The 18145-nt window shown below is 43.0% G+C and overlaps 1 protein-coding gene across 2 annotated transcripts; it reads left to right on the top strand.

Annotated features, from left to right (window-relative positions):
• Positions 1-13271: 13271 nt before the first annotated feature.
• Positions 13272-15933, top strand: klf4 (Kruppel like factor 4). Of its 2 annotated transcripts, XM_015942833.3 has the most exons (5): positions 13272-13482; positions 13562-13670; positions 13969-14827; positions 15009-15179; positions 15530-15933. In XM_015942833.3, the coding sequence occupies exons 1-5, from the start codon at positions 13478-13480 to the stop codon at positions 15703-15705; spliced, it is 1320 nt and encodes a 439-aa protein (XP_015798319.3). In that variant the 5' UTR covers positions 13272-13477; the 3' UTR covers positions 15706-15933. The 2 variants fall into 2 exon arrangements, with proteins under 2 accessions (XP_015798319.3, XP_054600390.2); XM_054744415.2 differs by lacking the exons at positions 13272-13482; positions 13562-13670 and adding an exon at positions 13711-13830.
• Positions 15934-18145: the final 2212 nt, after the last annotated feature.

The raw sequence follows: 18145 nt of genomic DNA, 5'->3' as shown, positions 1-18145 counted from the left end.
ATGAGAAAAAGTTCTACATTTTCTTTCCTTTATAGGAACCATGTGTACTGTAGTTCTAATTTATGCACATAAGGCCACCTAAAAGCATAAAAACAACAAACACTCATTAAAAAATAAGCTTTAAACAATCACAAACAGAGACAAAATGCTTTACGTAAACATGCTTAGTATCACTTTGGTGGCTAAACGTTAGCCCCATAGAAGCTAACACGTAGCCTTGTTAGCTCAGAGCTGAGATGTTCTAGCGTTTTATCAAGAGTCATAAAAGGTTATGCAGCTGATTCTTAAAATTCTGAGCACAAAACCGATGAAAACAAAAGGATATAAAAAGCAGATGGGTTGAGTCTGTTTTCACATTTTTAGCATTTAACAGAATTTATCTGACACAAACTTAAGCAAGAGCTGCTGTTTGCTCCGAAGATTTCTTTTTTTTTAAGGAAACAACGTGAAGCTTCTCAGCTTACAATTTTTTTCATTTCTTTAGCAACAACAAAGCAAATGAGCACAATTTTCCAAAATGCCAAACATTGCCCTCAAGGGTAATTATTAGTCTGTTCAAGCTGCTCCAGAAAGAAAATCTGAGAGGCTATAAAACCCATGTGGCCCAACATGTGAAGCCAACAACTTAATGTGCCAATGTCAGCTATGTTTATGATAAATAAAATTAAAAAAACTTTCATTTTCTATCCTGTCAATGCATATGCGTTGTGTAATTTTATGTTACAGTAATGTCGGTCCAAATTGTTTTTGGAGTACAAATAAACAAAAGACGAGGAGGTGGGAGGGAGAGAGGGATGGGGGGGCTGTTAGTTCATGAGCTGGTGGCCCATCTGGTTTGAGTTACTGAAACCCCCTCCTCAATTAGACGCAGCATGATGTCAATAAAACGTCAGAGTAGAGAAGCCATCACTTAAATCGGGTCTGTCAAGCATTGTTCTCCCCGCAGCATTCCAGCAGAGCCGATCAGTCTGCCATAAAATGATTTGTAGTTTGATTAAGGTTACCACAATGTGCCATTTCTGATTCCATTTGGCCGCTGGCCCTGAAAGCGCTGGCTGCATGACTTTTGGAGTTGCTGGGGTTACTGTATACAGAGGAACTAAACTGATGAAGAAAAACTGCCTTCACACTCAAATTGATTTTTGAGCAAGAAAAAGAAATCACTTAGTTCTGGTGCTTCGTTTTCAACTAATCCAAAGCTTTGCCCATGCAGCCCTCAGATTTATGCACGGATATTAAACTGCATACCGTGGGGAGGTTTGGAGAAATGGCGGTGACGTTTTTGCTTCTCTTCTCTTATTGCAAAGTAAATTTATTAGGAGTTCCCTGGTTTTCGTGAGGGGAGTTTCCCAGCGAGGCTGTTTCCTCTCTCCTGCATGCCATGGATCATCCTGCATTGCCTATGAGCTAAAATTCAGGATTATTGTTGTCACTTTACATCCATGAATAGTTGGGGCAATTATGTGTTTCCAGAGACCTAATCCAGACCTTGAAAAACAGTGATCCATGGAAAGGTCGCACATTCCCAACCGCTCCCAGAGGGAAAACATGCAAGTCCACACCTTCGCAGGAACGCAGGGGCCTACTACCCCAAAATCTGCCAGCAATTACCACATGAATTTCAGCATACAGTAATGCAGACCTTTCTGTTGATGGTGTTCAACGAGTCTGGTGATCATCACCGGAGGGTGTGTGGGAGGTTTGGTAGGTTTGCCATGAAACATAAATGTTTTCATGTTTCAAATTTTAAATGTCACGGCACAAAGGTTCAAAGCTCCTGAAACGGCATCCAGGCAACTTTTGTAGGATTCCAAACCACCAAATCAATATTATGTTGCATCTTAAATTCCAGACCAACTCAGGAGCGTATAAATCTAATCAAGTGTTTCCAAAGTGTGACAGCCATGGTGCATCGAGAGGTTCGATGGCTCGTTCACTGGCTCAGCATCGATGCCAGTGTTTTCTTTAGGTTGAAGAATGCCTGATGACTGCTATAACTGATGTGCAGGAGGGGTCTAAAGTAAACATATACACTGAAATGTAATACTTTAATGCATGAGTGTATGTACATTAACTTTAAAGTGTTTCAGAGTTAAATTCAAGCCAAAGATTTATTGAGTCTAAATGGATCCTGTGTGGTTTCGTCTCACTATATGTCTTAAAATTAACGTTACGGCAAAGATACAAAACATGACCTTCAGCGAGCGTCATGGTGATTCAACATCCAAGACATTGGTTCTCAACCAGAATAAGGTAGGGTTCGGGATGCGTCGCTGCCTAACGCTGTAGGATCCAAATACCTTGGTGTCTTCTTGTCTATCATGGTGAATGAAGAGCTGAATCTAAAGGCAAACCAATGGAATTCACTAATCCACCCATGTCCAACCCTCATGAGATTTGGATCATGACCGATAGAACGAGATCCTGGAAACCAGAGGCTGAAATGGGTTAAACTGGCCTGCCAGACTCCTCCTCTGTTTAATTCTGCACAGAGAGAGTCTGGGAACTCTCCTATTCAAATAACCCCACCCCCTGAGAATTCTAACCGAGCCAATCAGCGCTGAGTGGCGTACTCACACACACTAATGCTGAGATTGTTGAACCTGACGACTGAAGCGGAGTTCGCTGCGGCTCTTTCCTCTGTTCTAAATGACTTGAATGTCTTTAAAAACAACAAGCAGAAGCGCTAAAAGTCTTTCTTCTAAAGAAAGATGTTTGCGCTGTCGCCAGACGCCATTTTTGACTACAGCTAAAAAAAACTACAGCGTCGCGCTTTAAGGTCGACATTTCCATCTTTTTTCTGATTGGTTATTTTTGAACTGGCTAGTCCCGCCCCTCAGTGCCTCTCTGCCTGTTAGTTACCAGACTCTTTCTCTGTGCAGAATTAACCCTTTGATGCATAAAGGTCACTAGAGTGGACAGGTACTCAAAATTGTTTTTATTTATTTATTTATTTTTTGTTATTAAGCACAGCTATTGAAGACTTTATTGCATGTGAGCCCCTCCATTTGGACTTCAGTAAGTCAAGCCAACATATTTCATGTTCAGAATGCGTGTAGTCCACTGAGGTGGACATGTAATAAATCATTTGTAAATTAAATGTTACAAACATTTTTGTTGAAATTTGTTTCATTCACACCTAAAGATGAATGAAAAAATTGTTTAAAAAAGCATCGTTGAAGATTTCATAATTCATGCATCAAATGGTTAAACAGAGGACGAGTCTGGCAGGCCAGGCTAGAAAAGGGTTACTTTAGGCTAAAACTGAGACAGAAGACCTGAAGTATGAACCGTATTTGTACAGCACCTTTCTGGGTCTGAAGACTCCAAGATGTTTTACACCACATCATCATTCACCCATTCACACACATATTCACACACTGTTGGTAATGAGCTACCATGTGGCCACAGCTGCCCTGGGGCACTCCAACAGAGGCAAGGCTTTCCAAGCACAGGTGCCACCGGTCCCTCTGACCACTACCAGCAGACACAACAGCAGCATTCTCTGGTGGGAGCTGGGATTGAACCTACAACCTTACGATTACTGAACAACCCACTCTACCTTCTGAACTACTGCTGCCCCTAAAACACCAGAAACCATTTAGTGGCGATACAAAATCCCAGATATATCAGTCTTACTGTGTGTGGTGTCTGGCAAAACAGCAAAAATTACGCTCTACACATGAACACGAACATCCCAGAAAATCTTGCAGAATCAAGCGTGACTTTTAAGTAAACAAACATGGCTGAGAAGGAGCATGCAGCACCCTTCCATCACCTCAACTTGTTTGACAGCCCTGATTTATGATTGGAGTGGCCCCAATGTGCTTCCGAGCAGGCCAGGTTGATCTTAACACACCACACACAGTAGGAATATCTGATTAGATTATCTTCAGTGCAATTACGGTAATTGGGTCAAAATTAAACATGACAGTCCTGCCAATTGAACCCGGCCCTATGAAGTTCTTGTCAAGGTCAAAGCTGTCAGGATAACTTTATTTATAACTGTGGGTAGATATGGATTGCCATGAAATCAGATCTGACATCGTCCTTTCACACACCAACTACAAAATACATAAGACAACATTAAAGGTGCTAACTCACTAATTAATTAATTGGCTAACAATAAAATATGTAAACATATAAAAACTAAGTTGTTTCAACTTCAGGAGTTGGAAAATGTCTCTGGAGAAAGGAATGCCTGGGTTTCTGTCAGTGACCAGCTCCCTCCATGACCCAACCTTGATGGATGAATGAAGGGACGTTTCTCGGTGCTTTGTGATCTCAGAATGTCTTTTATAATTGATGTTTCCAGTCATGTTTAGTTACTGTCACAGCCGTGCTCTCTGGTCATTACAAATATAATTAATAAACACGGATGACAAAACTCCAGAGCATCTTTATGGAACCTGGATGTTCTGATTCAAACGTGTTTTCACATTTTAGTTTAACTCTGATGGTATTAACATATTTTTGACAAGCACTGGTGTGGACTTTTATTAATAGAATAAGATACACTCACAAGTCAATCAACTTTACCCATGTTTTTAATACATCTGAATCCTTTGTAAGTCGTACTCCTCTGGTGCGCCTGTTTCAGGAGCTAGAAGTGAGCCAGCTATGAGATGAGCTGAACGCGGCCGGATTTAGAGTCTTACTTCTTGATATTTAGACATCTTGCCTTGGATTGGTTAACAGCAACACAACTACCACTGAGTTTGTGTGCTTTGTGTTTATGTTTTGTCTAAACCTGGGGGATTCTGCCATGTTGTGGAGTTGCTAATGCTAACAATTAGCTTCTACCAGCCGAGACGTGCTCTGCTGTTTCCTGGACACTAAACCAACAACAGCCTTCTCCGTTGCGAGTGAAGCTGGGTGAGTCCATGAACATTAAGTGACAGTGTGACGTAGATCTGTCAGGCTTTTCACATTGTAGAGTTTCATCGTCTTTTTTCTATCAGAAGCTAATGCAGGAGGTAGGTGTAGGAGACTATTTTCATGTTCATTCTCATTGAAAAACTCAGATTTTAATCAGAAATAATAATTTAAAAAAGTGTTCTTTGGTAAGGTTGACCTTTAAAATCATGCCACCGCAATTGCTGTTAAAAACACAAAGAAAAAAAAACAGACACTTTACATTATATCACAATCAGATGAGAAGTGGTGTAAACAAATCAGCACCAAAGTGAAACAAAACACACGGAAGGCAAAGTGTTCTGGAGATGAGACGGATGAGATGGGAATGGTGCAGAGCGGACAGGAGTTTCACTGTTTTTCTTTAGTTTTTTATTCTGAATGACAATAATCACGACTTCTGGTTCCAGCCAAGTCCAAAAAAAGAAAAGAAAAATCTGTTTGATAGGAGTTTTTACCCAAATGACCAATTCATGTCCCACCTTTACTCCTTTAAATGTTCTGCTGGTGGCCGAGGCCCTACAGCTCAGTCTTTCCCTCATCTGCCCATAAAACCTTCCCTCGAAGGGCTGTTTCTTCACCCGTGTGTTTTGCTCCACATTAACTTTGAAGGTTGCAGTTTTTTGGAGCAGGCACCTTTTTGGCTCACAGACTCTCACGCTACTTGCATACTTTATCGTAAATTTGGATTCAGGTTCATTTGTGGTTCCTGTAAAGTTGATGATTAAAATATAAATGATCAACAGTTGTTGATGTATTTTTTTTACCACGCTGCATATATTACAGATATTACAGTATTTAAAGAATAAATTAAGGCAAGAATAGTCTGTATGCTAATCTGTGATCTTTCATGTATCAATGCTGGATCGGAAACCGTACAAATCTCTCAAACATTACAGCCATGTGGGCTGTGAGCAGTCCAAGCTCTCAGTGTGTCAACAAGGTGAGCTCATGGTAAGTCCCTGAATCTCCCATGTCAGACAGAGGGAGAAATAAACTTTCCAGCTCCAGGAGCCCGATCTTGGCCCTTTTCTTTTTAGAGGTTTCTAATCCTGGTGGGTCCGGGGCCTGACGTCACACGCCCCTCCTCCCAGTGCCCCGGTCTGCTGATGTGCTGTATCCACACTCTCGTTTCCACTGCAGCTCACGAACACCAATCACCGCTCTGGTTTTCTCAAGCTTCTGACGTCCAAGGGCCTGATTAAAACCGACCGCCTTGTCCAACGCCTCATCTGGCTGGCTGGGGCGCTTTGGCTTTGGCAAACAGGGAGGTGCTGAGTGAACGTGTGGGCTGGTGTGTGAGCGAGTGTGTGTGAAGCAACCAGCCTTGTTTTCCTTCTCTCTTCCTCACTGGCTTCCCCCCACTTTCCCCCATTGTGTGTCTCCTGACTTGGCTGCCTGGACCTCATCATGTGACCAGGAAGCATGGCTCCCATCCTGACAGAAAGGAAATATTCCAAGAGAGGGGGCGGGAGCTGAGCATTGCTACGTCGCTGGTTAAAAATAACTGGCATATTTAAGGCTGTTGAGGAATCCCAGGGCAGGCAAAGGCTGGACAGCTTGCCGCCCGGCTGGAGCTCTCTGCTTCCTCTCAGTCTAAAGCTTCTCCTTCCGTCTGCTGAAGCCACTCACAAACGCTTGTAACGTGACCACGACCACCACTCCACACCTCAACCACATTTTCCTACGCCTGTGGAAGACCACCACTAAATTATATGGCGTGATGACAGTTTGGCTTTGCCACATCTGTGTGCATCTGTAAAGGCTTGGCTGAGATTGTCCAAACAAATAACGCCACTGGCTCACACCGAGCGTGTGCACGTTCATACCAATACACAGCTGTCAGTCAACATGAGCAGATAACAAATCTAGAAGGACTTTTGTTAAAAGGGACTAAAACGTGGATCTACTGGTAACTTTTGTTGTTTTATAGATTCTCTAAGAAGTTTTTGGTCTGGAAAGCACACAGCTTTTTGTTTTTCTGCACATTTGATCCTTTGGAGTTCTGAATCTTCTATAGCTTCTTGCTGGGTGACAGAACATGCTTAAGGTTCCCACATGCATGCATAATCGTATTAAAGCCGGTGTGAGGCTGAGAAGTAGGGGAAGTACAGCGCCGAGGCTCAACAAAGCGTCACTCAACTTTCACAAATTAAAGAAAGAATGAGAGCTATTTTTTAATTACTGAACAGCATCTGGAAGAGAGCTCAGAAAACCTCAGTATCTGGAGTTATGATCTCCTGATACTCATATTTACTTGGGCGCCTTCCAGTTGGAGGGGGAATGTGACTGAGAACCAGCAGTGCAAACAATGAGGAGAAAAGCTAAAAATCCTGAGCCGTGCTCGGGCATTCACACTTTTCTGTCAAATCTCAAATGCCAGAACGATGGAGCGCTTGATTTAAACTGTCAGATGGTTGTTTTCCGCTGAAACTCTCATCAGGGCCAAGAATGACACCTGAGCTCACCTTGAAAGCAGCCACTGAGGTGGGTGTCGAGACAGCCGCAGATAAAAACATCCTCGGGACACTAAACTTCATCAGGGGAAAACCTTACAACCAAACACGACCTCTCCTCTCTGATGCAGCAACATTACCTCAGTCTCACCACATCCGATTCTTAGGAGTTTTCTACGTAATCGTTGGGTTTATCTTCAGAGCTGTAATCGCGTGCATCCTTAGGTGTGTCAGAAGGGGAAGAGCTGGTCAAAAACATCATGATTATCCCGCCGTGTGAACCGGGATTTGAAAAGCATTAAACTAATTTCGCCACTGTGAGATCAATAACGTAATTTCTTATTAAAGTTGCAATATTTGTATTCTTGTAACTATTTGAAGACCCGATTGATACGACCAGCTAAGTCTGCCAGTTTTTTACCTGATTCTTCCCTTCTGGTAACATCAATGACCCTCTCTTGTATGCGCGTTCTGTGCAGTCCATTAAATTGAAGCCATCCTCAGAGCACCGCAGATCAGTGGCAGTGAAACTTGTCAGCTAAAACAGGGAAAAGCAAATCCATACTCTGTGTTTAGAAAAGAACCAACCACTGAAATCAATGAGCCTGCTGCCTTATGTGGTGTGTTAACCCTCAGGAGGCAGGCGTTGCAGATTTGCAATGTTAAAACCTACCTACCTGGTTACTCCACATACGTATTTCATGAGCATTTTTTAACTCAGAAGTACCCCTGCAGGACTTAGTTGTTCGTCCTTTTATCAAAGCTTATTTTGAGCCTCAGAGGGTTAAGAGTGCTCTGCTCTGCTCTGCTTGGAAGAACGTCAAATCGGGGATATTCAACATGTTGGATTGTCTTGGCCTGATATTGGAGTGTGTGTGGTGTGGAGCCTGTTAAGTGTGAAAATCGCAAGGTGACAGATTAACGCTGCGCTGAGTGACAGGAATCCTCCACTGTGAAGCTTGTTTATTCCAAAGATAAATTTGACCTAAAGAGGTTTTGTGAGATTTCCCTACTCCCTGGCAGTGTTTTCAGTGAGCACCACTCACTGGTGCCGGTACTTTTAACTTTTTACCCAGCAGTGTCTCCGGACTTCTTTGTAGCTGTGCTTACAGGTAAGGAGAGTTAAAGCAGAAATGCTGAGTTTTAAAATGTTTTTAAATCTACTCTGTTGGACAAAAAATATTATTACCTACAAGTCCAGTAAAAAACACAACAAAGCCAGGTCACCATCAGCCTGTGATTTCATAGCCTCCTTTAGCTACGCCGGTTCCTGCTGGAAAATTATATATATATATATATATATATATATATATATATATATATATATATATATATATATATATATATATATATATATATATATATAAAAGACGGCTTTTGTTTTATTTTGGATGCCGGCATGCTACTAGCATCCAATGAAAAAATACTGGATGCTACTTTTTTCACTCTAGATTTAGCTCTTTGCTTCACCTCCAAAGATGTTACTCTCTGACTTTTACTAACAGGCTCCACCATGACACCAACAGAAAAAGCAAACTTCTTTTTTCTTACTGCATTGTTGTTGTTTTTTTTCTTTACACACACACAAGGGCAGCAAAAGAAGAAGCAGAAAGTACAATAAAGAAGTCAGCCGTAACATATCACTGCACAAGAGAAAACCATATAGTGGACTGGGACAACACAAGAATCATAAACACCGAACAACAGAAATACAAAAGATGGATAAAGGAAGCCATAGAGATAAGGAGACGTGGATGTGGGACCATGAACAGAGACGATGGAGTTTACACATTGGATCGCGCATGGGACTGCATCATCGGAGAGGGGAGAGCGGGCAGCAGAGGGCGACAACGTCCTCTGCTACCCGCGGATAAGTGGAGTAGGAAGTGACGCCACCATCCGCGTCAGCCTGAGGATGTTTGCAGCCACAAACAAAACTGTCAGCAAGGTAAAGAGAAACCTTTTCTGTGTTTTAAAAAAGAACCAACAATGCAGTTAGAAAAGCAACACAGCAAGAACATACTAAAGAAGTTCTTTTTTTCTTTTTGTGTATTTTATTGGTAGTCGACAAACTGAAAAAGTGAACTGCTAGCCTTTATATTAGCAACCGCCACTATAAACAGCTAACAGTCCTTAAGCAGGTAGGGCACCTGCCTGCTCCACAAAACTGTTGAGTGCTGTTTCTGGTCAGCAGAGGGCTGCTGAGTGCTGTCCCGTGTGAAGCTGGTAAAGTTTCTAGCTACACAATCACCTAACCTCACTTTTAAAGCAATTGGTTAAAGTGTTAAAACTGCTTAGTGTCACTTAAGAAGAGTACTGACCCCTTTCCCCCACTATACCACACCACAGTGGGACTAAAACGGTTATAGCTGTGATTTATGTATCACCGTGTGTGGGGTCTTTAATGTTTGGAAAAGAGTTTAAATACTGCCGTGTGAACCGGGTCCTAACACGACGTCTAGTGAATCACGGGTGAGAATTGCATTAGCATGGTCCTTACAAGGATTTGGTATGAGTTACTGAACTATCATGACTTCATTGTGTCAGGGACAGAAAACAGCACCCAGAGGTGTCATCTTCACTGCCTTTATCTGCTTTTGCTCCCTTTCCCTCCAATGCCTGTCGTTATTCCAAAGTAAAGCACCTCAGCTGTCAAAGTCAGGCTTTTGTCTTCAGGATCACTTTCAAAACTATTATCTCCCATCATAAAGAATAAGGCTATAATGACACAGCCTCCATTGTCTTCCTGCTTGCTTTAGGAAGCAGGTCTTCAAGAACGGGAGACGCGATGCAACCAAAGTCTATTTAAGATCTTCTCAGCAAACGTTTCAATAAATCAGTTACAGGATGCATATTTCTGATTGGATTCATAGGAAGTCTCAAACGATAGATGTCATAAAGTGACCCAACAGGATGCACACTAGACTGGCAAAATTCTTGAGCCCATGTAGTGTTTGTTTTCCCGTCCCACAGGTTTTATTTGCTAACTAAAGCTCTCTGTGTTCACGCTCTTCTAAGCTTCAAGACAACAGCAGACGTTGGTGGTGAACGTGTCCGGCTGGAGTGACGGTATGCTTGTTGACATGCCTAACAGACGACATCCGGATGCAGCAGGATCAGCGGAGAGCACTTTGTTTGCTCTTGCAATGATCTCTCGAGTCAAAGTGTCTAATTATGTTGGCAGCTTACCTGGTGTTCGTTCTCTCAAACTGTGTGCAAACAGTACAGGAGCTCAGTGCAAACGCAGCATGCTCGCAGGTAACATGGGCTTGTTTTTTTTAAACAAGCAAAACTTATAGTAAAAGACACCAATGAGAACTGGTTATAAATATTTGCATTGCTTTGCTGAGTTCATGCAAGAAAGTTTGTGCAAACGGAAAATGCAAGGGAGATCACAGCAGAGGATTTCCCTCTGTGCATGAGCGATGGTGTGTTTGCTTTACAACTATACCGACCTATAGGTACCCGGGGATTACCCAGTACATACATGGGTTGTGTTTTGTATTACTACCATTGTTACCCCCCCCCCCCCCCCCAAACTAAATAAAAAGTCACTGCACCACAACAAGTTTTATTCTTTATTTATTGTAATTGTTTAACAGTTTGGTTTGTGAATGTCAACATTGTTTGTAACAAATTCTCCATTTAAAATATGAAGGCAAAACACGATTTTAAGAATTGTATCAGTTGGATGAAACATTTTTTTAAACTGCAATTTGATTTTTTTATTCTTTAAAACAATTTGCAAATGTTTTTTAACTAAACAAAAATAAATAAATAAATGACATAAAAATGCTCAGAAGTCCAGGACTGACTCAGAGAATAAGGGTTGTAATTTTTTTACTTGTTTGTAAATCTGCCAGAAATTTCTAAACGTAGCACTGATGCTAAACAACAAGAACAATGAAAGTTGGATTCATTTGTGCAGCTCTAATTTGTGACAGAATTCCTCTCAGATCAGGTAACATATGAACCAGAGTGTCCAGTCTAAAGCTTGTTATATGCAACCCTTATTCAGTTTGAGTCTGTCCAAATGCAATCCTGTGATGAGTTCAGGTTCAGTGGTAATACATGAAATCATTCAGGAAATTTTCAATTATGTCTTCTAAGCTTTTAGAAAACAAAAAGTCCACTGGTTCTGCACAAAGTTCGCATGTTCTCCTCATGCATGAGTGACTTTTTCTCCCACATGGAGAGACAAACATGTTGGGTAAAATTGTCAGTTTGCTTTAAATAAAATAATCTTCAAAATGAATAAACATAAACGTGGTGTCAGTGGAAAGGAATGACTCATTTTACTCGAACAAGAGCCAGGCTCAAGATGGAGATCCAAAGGGCCCCAATGAAGGCAACCAGACTTTCTTGATGACGTTTTGCTTCTCATCCGAGGAGTGTTGTCAATTCTGAATGGAATATGGAAGTCAAGTATATAAACTGTTGTTGCAACGTGCTCGTTGATTACATGGCTGTTGTTGCTTAAGGAGCTGAAACTATCTATGAATACCCCTCCTTCCTACCCCGAGGAGTTGCTTATGTCATCAGGCCATTTTGTGTTGGAATGGTTGTTTTGATTGGGTGCAAAACATGGGGAGCCATCTAAACATCGGCTGACTACAGAAATCTGCTAAGACTTGAAAAAAATGACAACAGAGAAGAGGTGTGAGATGTACTCATCAGGTGCTAACAGCACAATAATGGTTCACCCAGTCAGCATCAGAAAGGAACACTCAGATAGACAGGGTGTCTAACTACCTCTGTGTGTGTGTGCGTGTGTGTGTGTGTGTGTGTGTGTGTGTGTGTGTGTGTGTGTGTGTGTGTGTGTGTGTGTGTGTGTGTGTGTGTGTGTGTGTGTGTGTGTGTGTGTGTGTGTGTGTGTGTGAGAGCTTTTCTAAAATAAATATAGTGTAGAATTTAACAGGATTCTAAAGAAGAGATGGGAGAAAACCCTGATTTGCTAATTCTCAAGGAAACCCAGGAACATTTTTGGAAAGCTTTTGAAACAAATAAGTAGCAGTTAGTGTCATTAATTCATTCACTCATTAATTTGTTCATCCATTCATTATGCTAGATCATTGAGGCCTGCAAGTACACAGCACAGTAAACATTCTTTTTTGCATCCTTTCATGCCTTTTGTGATTGGCACATATTTCTGTTGTCATTCTACCTGCATTCACTCATTATTTCATTTGCAGTTTTCATTCATGTTTACCATTTCATGCTGCCACCTATCAACACAGTATTTTTGTTTCTGAAAGTGTGCACAAATTCAGCATTTTGAATGTTGACTCTTTTGGGGGTATTTCGGTGTCATGTTTTCTTGTTTTTTAATTATTTATTTCTCATTTTTAATTCTCCTTTTTGCTTCTGAAATGAATGCATTTGCTGCTGTAACCAAAAATTCTCCACTGTGGGACAATAGAGATTTTCTATTCTATTCTATTCTATTCTATTCTGTTCTGTTCTGTTCTATTCTGAGCATCATCCGGACTCATAGTTAAAAGTGTTGCAATCATTTCATTTGAAGTGATTAAAGGAGCAGCGTCAGTCTGAATGTGATGATTAAAAAAGACGCGCTCCCTAAAGCACGTCTTACATCAAATTCTTACATCAAATGGTATTGTTGCCATGACAACAAACAAACTGCTTTACACCTAGTTCCCTCCCCCTAGTCTTCCTCCTCCCCCTCGTCCCACTCCCTCCCGTCCGAGCCCGTCCCGCCCCGCACCTCCGCGTTAATGTTTTCCTGCGCCGTTGCCCTGGCAACAGGAAGGCGTTTCCCAGTGATTTAAGGATACTTCTCTCACGCGGTTTCCTCACTGAGTTCAGACTGCCGCCGGGTCCCAGCACGGCAACAGGCGGGAGGGAGGGATTCCCCTGTTCGTCGCCTCTCTGTCTTTCCCTGCCTCGGAACCGCCTGAGAGAAAAAACAAAACACTGAACCCAAATCAGCAGCTGCTTCCCAGCCCGGCGCGCCCATCTCTCCGCAGCGGCATGTCCAGGACCCGTCGCGCGGCGTGCTGTACGGAGCAGAAACGCTGAACCTGAGGGGATTTATTGACTAAAAGTGCAGTTGCATTGCAGCCGAGAGGGACTCCGTACTCTAACTGATGAGGTGAAACTTTAAAAGACCCTTCCGTCTGTGGAGCCTCTCCTGCAGCGGGGGTTTCACGCTGTTTTCTGTCTCATTCCAGGCAGCCTCCAAATGACGTCGAGATGGCATGTGGAACGCTTCTCCCGTCTTTTTCCACGTTCACCAGCGGCCCCGCTGACCGGAGCAGAGCCCTAGGAAGCGCGTACCCAGTGAGTAGCCTAGCCTGCCCTGCGGTCACCAGCGTGGGCATCGGGGGGAGTCGGGGTGTTTCCAGCATGTCAGAGTTTGACAGCGGGCTCTGCTGGGGCGTGCACAGGCCACTCCAGCATGTCTGCAGGGAGAAAATGCTCATGCAAAATCACATTTTAGGTGTTTATTTATTTATTTATTTATTTATTTAGCTACATATTAATTGCAAACTTTTAATGTAATTGTTTTCTAAAGTACTAAAGAAAGTTGGTTTCACTCAAATGGTGATGTGCGATGTCTCTAACTTTCTCTCTTTAGAAATGGAAGGAAGAGTTGACCCTGCTTAAGATATCCAGCGTACCAACAGGAACTAACGGCTCAGACCCAGACCACCCCCCTGCCACCAGCATAACCAGCACCAGCATGTCCAAGAAGGACACGGAGCCAGACTTGGACCTAGACTACGACTTTATTCTGTCCAACTCGATCCTGCAGCAGCAACAGCAGCAGCAGGAGGACGCCCTAGCGTGCAGCTCTGCTCAGGCCATGTCTTCTTCTCCTGGTTCTTTCTCCTCATCCTACCAGCTTCCCTCCCCACAGGACACTACCAGTGAGCTGCTGTACACCATCCCAGACATCAGCGACGTCTCGCCCTCTGGAGGCTTTGTGGCAGAGCTCATGAGGCCCGAGCTGGATCCTGCATACCTTCAGCCCACCAGCCTCCACGGAAAATTTGTGGTCAAGACAACAATGGACATGGGAGAATACAGCCAAGGCATGACTGTGAGCAAGGCCTGCGTCAGCGCGGTGTTGGACTCCACTCCTTCGCGCTTGTCGCCGTCCTTTACATGTCACAGGATAAAGCAGGAGAACCCCGGTAACTGCACCATCTCACAGCCCATGGACCTCCATCTAGCTGGGGTAAACAACCAAGGCCGAGGCACCCAGCAGCAGCGTCCCAGTCACTTGGATCTACACGGGTTCTCAAGCGGAGGCCGGTCCATGACGAGCAGCAGGCTGTCCTCATCCTCTTCCATGTCTCCGGACCATCCCCTCAGCCGGGAGCACCAGCTGGGCCATCCGGTGTCCCAGATCTCAATACCTCCACAGGGGTACCACCATGGTGCCTCTCAGGGCTACACCGCCTACTCACAGGTGTCTTCCATGCAGTACCCAGGTATTTTAACGTGCAAAGCTGTTTGACACATAATAATCGTAGACGTTAGTGTATACGACTCACTTTCACACCCGATTCATAAAACTAGCACCGGGACTTTACAATTAGCTGTGGTTTTGCAAATGTGCACACGGATCAGAGGCCAGTTGATGTATGGTGGTGGTGGTTTTTTACTCCACAGAGGCCCTCATGATCTCTAGCGGGGACTGTTTGCCAGAGGAACCCAAGCCCAAACGCGGCAGACGCTCCTGGCCGAGGAAGAGGGTGGCGACGCACACGTGCGACTATGTCGGCTGCGGGAAAACGTACACGAAAAGCTCCCACCTGAAGGCACATCACCGCACACACACAGGTATGCAACCCTGGTGTTTCTGCTTGTTGCCGTTCGTGATCGCAGCTCAGTACACTCAAGCTATTCGGCTTAGAGGGGCCTCATCAGTTATGAGCAAATATGTAGCATTATTGAGTCATCATAATGGAGGTCAGGTGGGTGGGGGTTGGAGTAGGGGAATTGTCTGGCAGGTGCAGTAAAACAGGTTGACACTGATCCCTGCTCAAACACAAACCCTACAGGCTGATTGCTTTGGCCTTTCCACACAAGATGCAGGACAGGATGGACGTCTTTTGTCCTGGAGGTGGGGCGGCTGGGGGTGTTTTTAACCTCAGAGCTAACCGTGTGTGTGTGTGTGTGTGTGTGTTTAGGGGAGAAGCCTTACCACTGCGACTGGGAGGGCTGTGGCTGGAAGTTTGCACGTTCAGATGAGCTCACTCGCCACTACAGGAAACACACGGGTCATCGGCCTTTCCAGTGTCAGAAATGTGACCGGGCCTTTTCCAGGTCAGACCACCTTGCTCTCCACATGAAGAGACACTTATGAGACTCTGCTGATGGGAGGACAGCACGACAAACCGAAGGCTCGACAAAAGACGAGGACAAATTACAGCTATCGTATTTACGGAAACCGGAACAAACTGACGTTTCAAACTTGCCTTCGAGCTGGAGTCGAGCAGCAAGACGAGCTGCGGCCTCCATGGCGAAAAAGAGCACTACCCTCCAGGCCGATCCTCCACGGCGTGCAGATGACTCAACCAGGGTTGTGAAACGTTTTATGAAAGGGGACCAAACTGGAAGTTGTCTTATTTAACCGACAAAACTTGGTGGACCAGGTTTTTTTTTAAACTGGAAATGTCAGGGAAACCAGGAGCAACAGACACAGCATCTCCAGAGGCCTTCTGCCACGTTAACTACACACACTGTTAAAAACTGTATTAAGAAGTATATTTATACTCCGATTTCACCTGCAATACCATCTTATTTCAGGTACATTCACTTACGCAGAATGGTGCTCAGAAGGTTTCTTTTAAAACCAAAATAAATAAAAAAAAAGGTACCAAAGATTAAAGAAAGAAGCAAAAATAAGTGCCATGCAGGAGTTGGTGTGTTTCTCAGAGACCTCACTTCCACAGTCTGACTTCAGGTGAACATTTTCTTTTATTTTTTAATGGCGAAGGCAATCTTTGAATGCACTGCAGCTGCAAAGTGCAATAATTTATATGAAGCATTCATATTTTTGTATTGAATGATTAACTCTGAACAAAGATTTTTGTTTATAGCCAGAATATGTAATATAATGTTGACCTTTGTACATTTGTAAATAAAAATGCTTTGTTATGGTTTTCTATTACACTGTATAATGAAATAAAATGTATTTGGAATAAATCCTAGACGGTCTGGATGGTGACTAAAAGTTGAGTTTCTGTCTCATTAGCTGCAGTAATTGTAGATTTCTCCGTTACTGTAACAGAGGAGCTCATTTAAAAGGCAGCAACCCCGTAACACTGTGTCCTCCCTGATAATGGGGACTGGGCCGCAGGCAAACCAACACAATGATGTCCTTAAAATATTTTCAAAAGACAACTCTCTCCTAGCACGTCCCGTTTCCGTGGGTTTCTCTTTCCACCTGTCAGGGAAAGAAAGGGAAGAACAACAACGGTACCGGCTGACACCAGATCTGATGGTCCTGTCCTGAGCTCTAAATACACACGATGATGCTGCAGCCAGATGGTTCTGCTGTAGAAGTGGTTTCATTGGGCTTTGCTCGTTTTTGTGATGCCTTCAAATTAAATTCAGTTTGAGATGGCCAGAGTGACTCATTCATTCACCTTTTGGTTTGTCTTCAGCTAAGATGAGACAAACTAGAGCTCTGCTGGTTAAAACAGATTTTCTGTAAAAAGAGAGCTTCAGATTTTCTGAATAAAAATGTAAATGCTCCAAAACGCCAACATTTCTGTTCGTTTTTTGGGGTTTGAATTAGTTCCAAAACAAGTCAAACTGTCAGGTCAAAGGCAGCAAACATCACGCGAAAGACAGATTATGTTTATTTAAACTGTTTTTAGCTTTTGAGCAACAGGTTGGGAGCACAATTTTGGGCTGGAAAAGCATCTCAGAGAGAATCAAAGGAGGATTCATCATTTTGCGCATTACAGGTGAGACTGGAAAAACTATAATATGGTGCAAAAGTCTGTTAATTTCAGTAATTCAAGTTAGAAGGTGAAACTGATGTGGGTGATGAACTCATTACATGCAAAGACAGATATTTCAAGCCTTTATTTGTCATAATTGTGTGAAAGGTTCAAGCTCAAAGTTTCACTCTAATCAGCTGATGAACCCAGAACACCTGCAAAGGGTTCCTGAGCCTCTAATGGTCTGTCTGTATGGTGGTGCAGTTAGTAGCACTGTAGTTTCCCAACAAGAAGGTTGCAGGTTTGAAACCCAGCTTCAGTCTCTTTACAGGGACTTAGCATGATCTCCCCATGCATGCATGTCAGATGAACTCTGGGTAAAAGCACCTGCTAAATAAAACAACCATAAAACTGTGCCGATCACACTGAAAGCTAAAACCAACCCAATAAGATCAATAAAGACAAAATGAAAAAGTATTCCATGATCTCATCAATTAAATATATATTTTTGAATATGTTTGGGTTGAAATCCAGAGGATCCATCCTGCTCTTTTTCTGTGATGGCGTGGGACGTCATCATCGCAGACATATTTAGCTTTTTAACAAACAAACACTGTCCAAAGGGAATGCCTTGTTTAAATAATTTCCCAACCATTGCATTAGTTTGAAAACATTTTACTGAGCCTGAGTGCACCTTAAAATGTGCCTGATTATTAAAAATAATACAATTTTGTATTTTCTTCCTAATCTTAAATGTGTTGCCTTCTATTGTAATACCCTCCAAACTGAATAGACGCAGTCAGGTAAAAGCTCAGGTTTAAATTAGGTCAAATAACAGTATTAAGCTTATTATAG

The sequence above is a fragment of the Nothobranchius furzeri genome, chromosome 6 (genome assembly GCF_043380555.1).
Source record: "Nothobranchius furzeri strain GRZ-AD chromosome 6, NfurGRZ-RIMD1, whole genome shotgun sequence".
NCBI classification, from domain to species: Eukaryota; Metazoa; Chordata; class Actinopteri; order Cyprinodontiformes; family Nothobranchiidae; genus Nothobranchius; species Nothobranchius furzeri.
This window is presented reverse-complemented; position numbering and strand designations above follow the sequence as displayed.

Coding starts and splice junctions, on each gene's coding strand:
- klf4 (XM_015942833.3), top strand. Junction 14,828..15,008: donor GTCTTCCATGCAGTACCCAG/GTATTTTAACGT, acceptor TTTACTCCACAG/AGGCCCTCATGATCTCTAGC. Junction 15,180..15,529: donor ACATCACCGCACACACACAG/GTATGCAACCCT, acceptor GTGTGTGTTTAG/GGGAGAAGCCTTACCACTGC.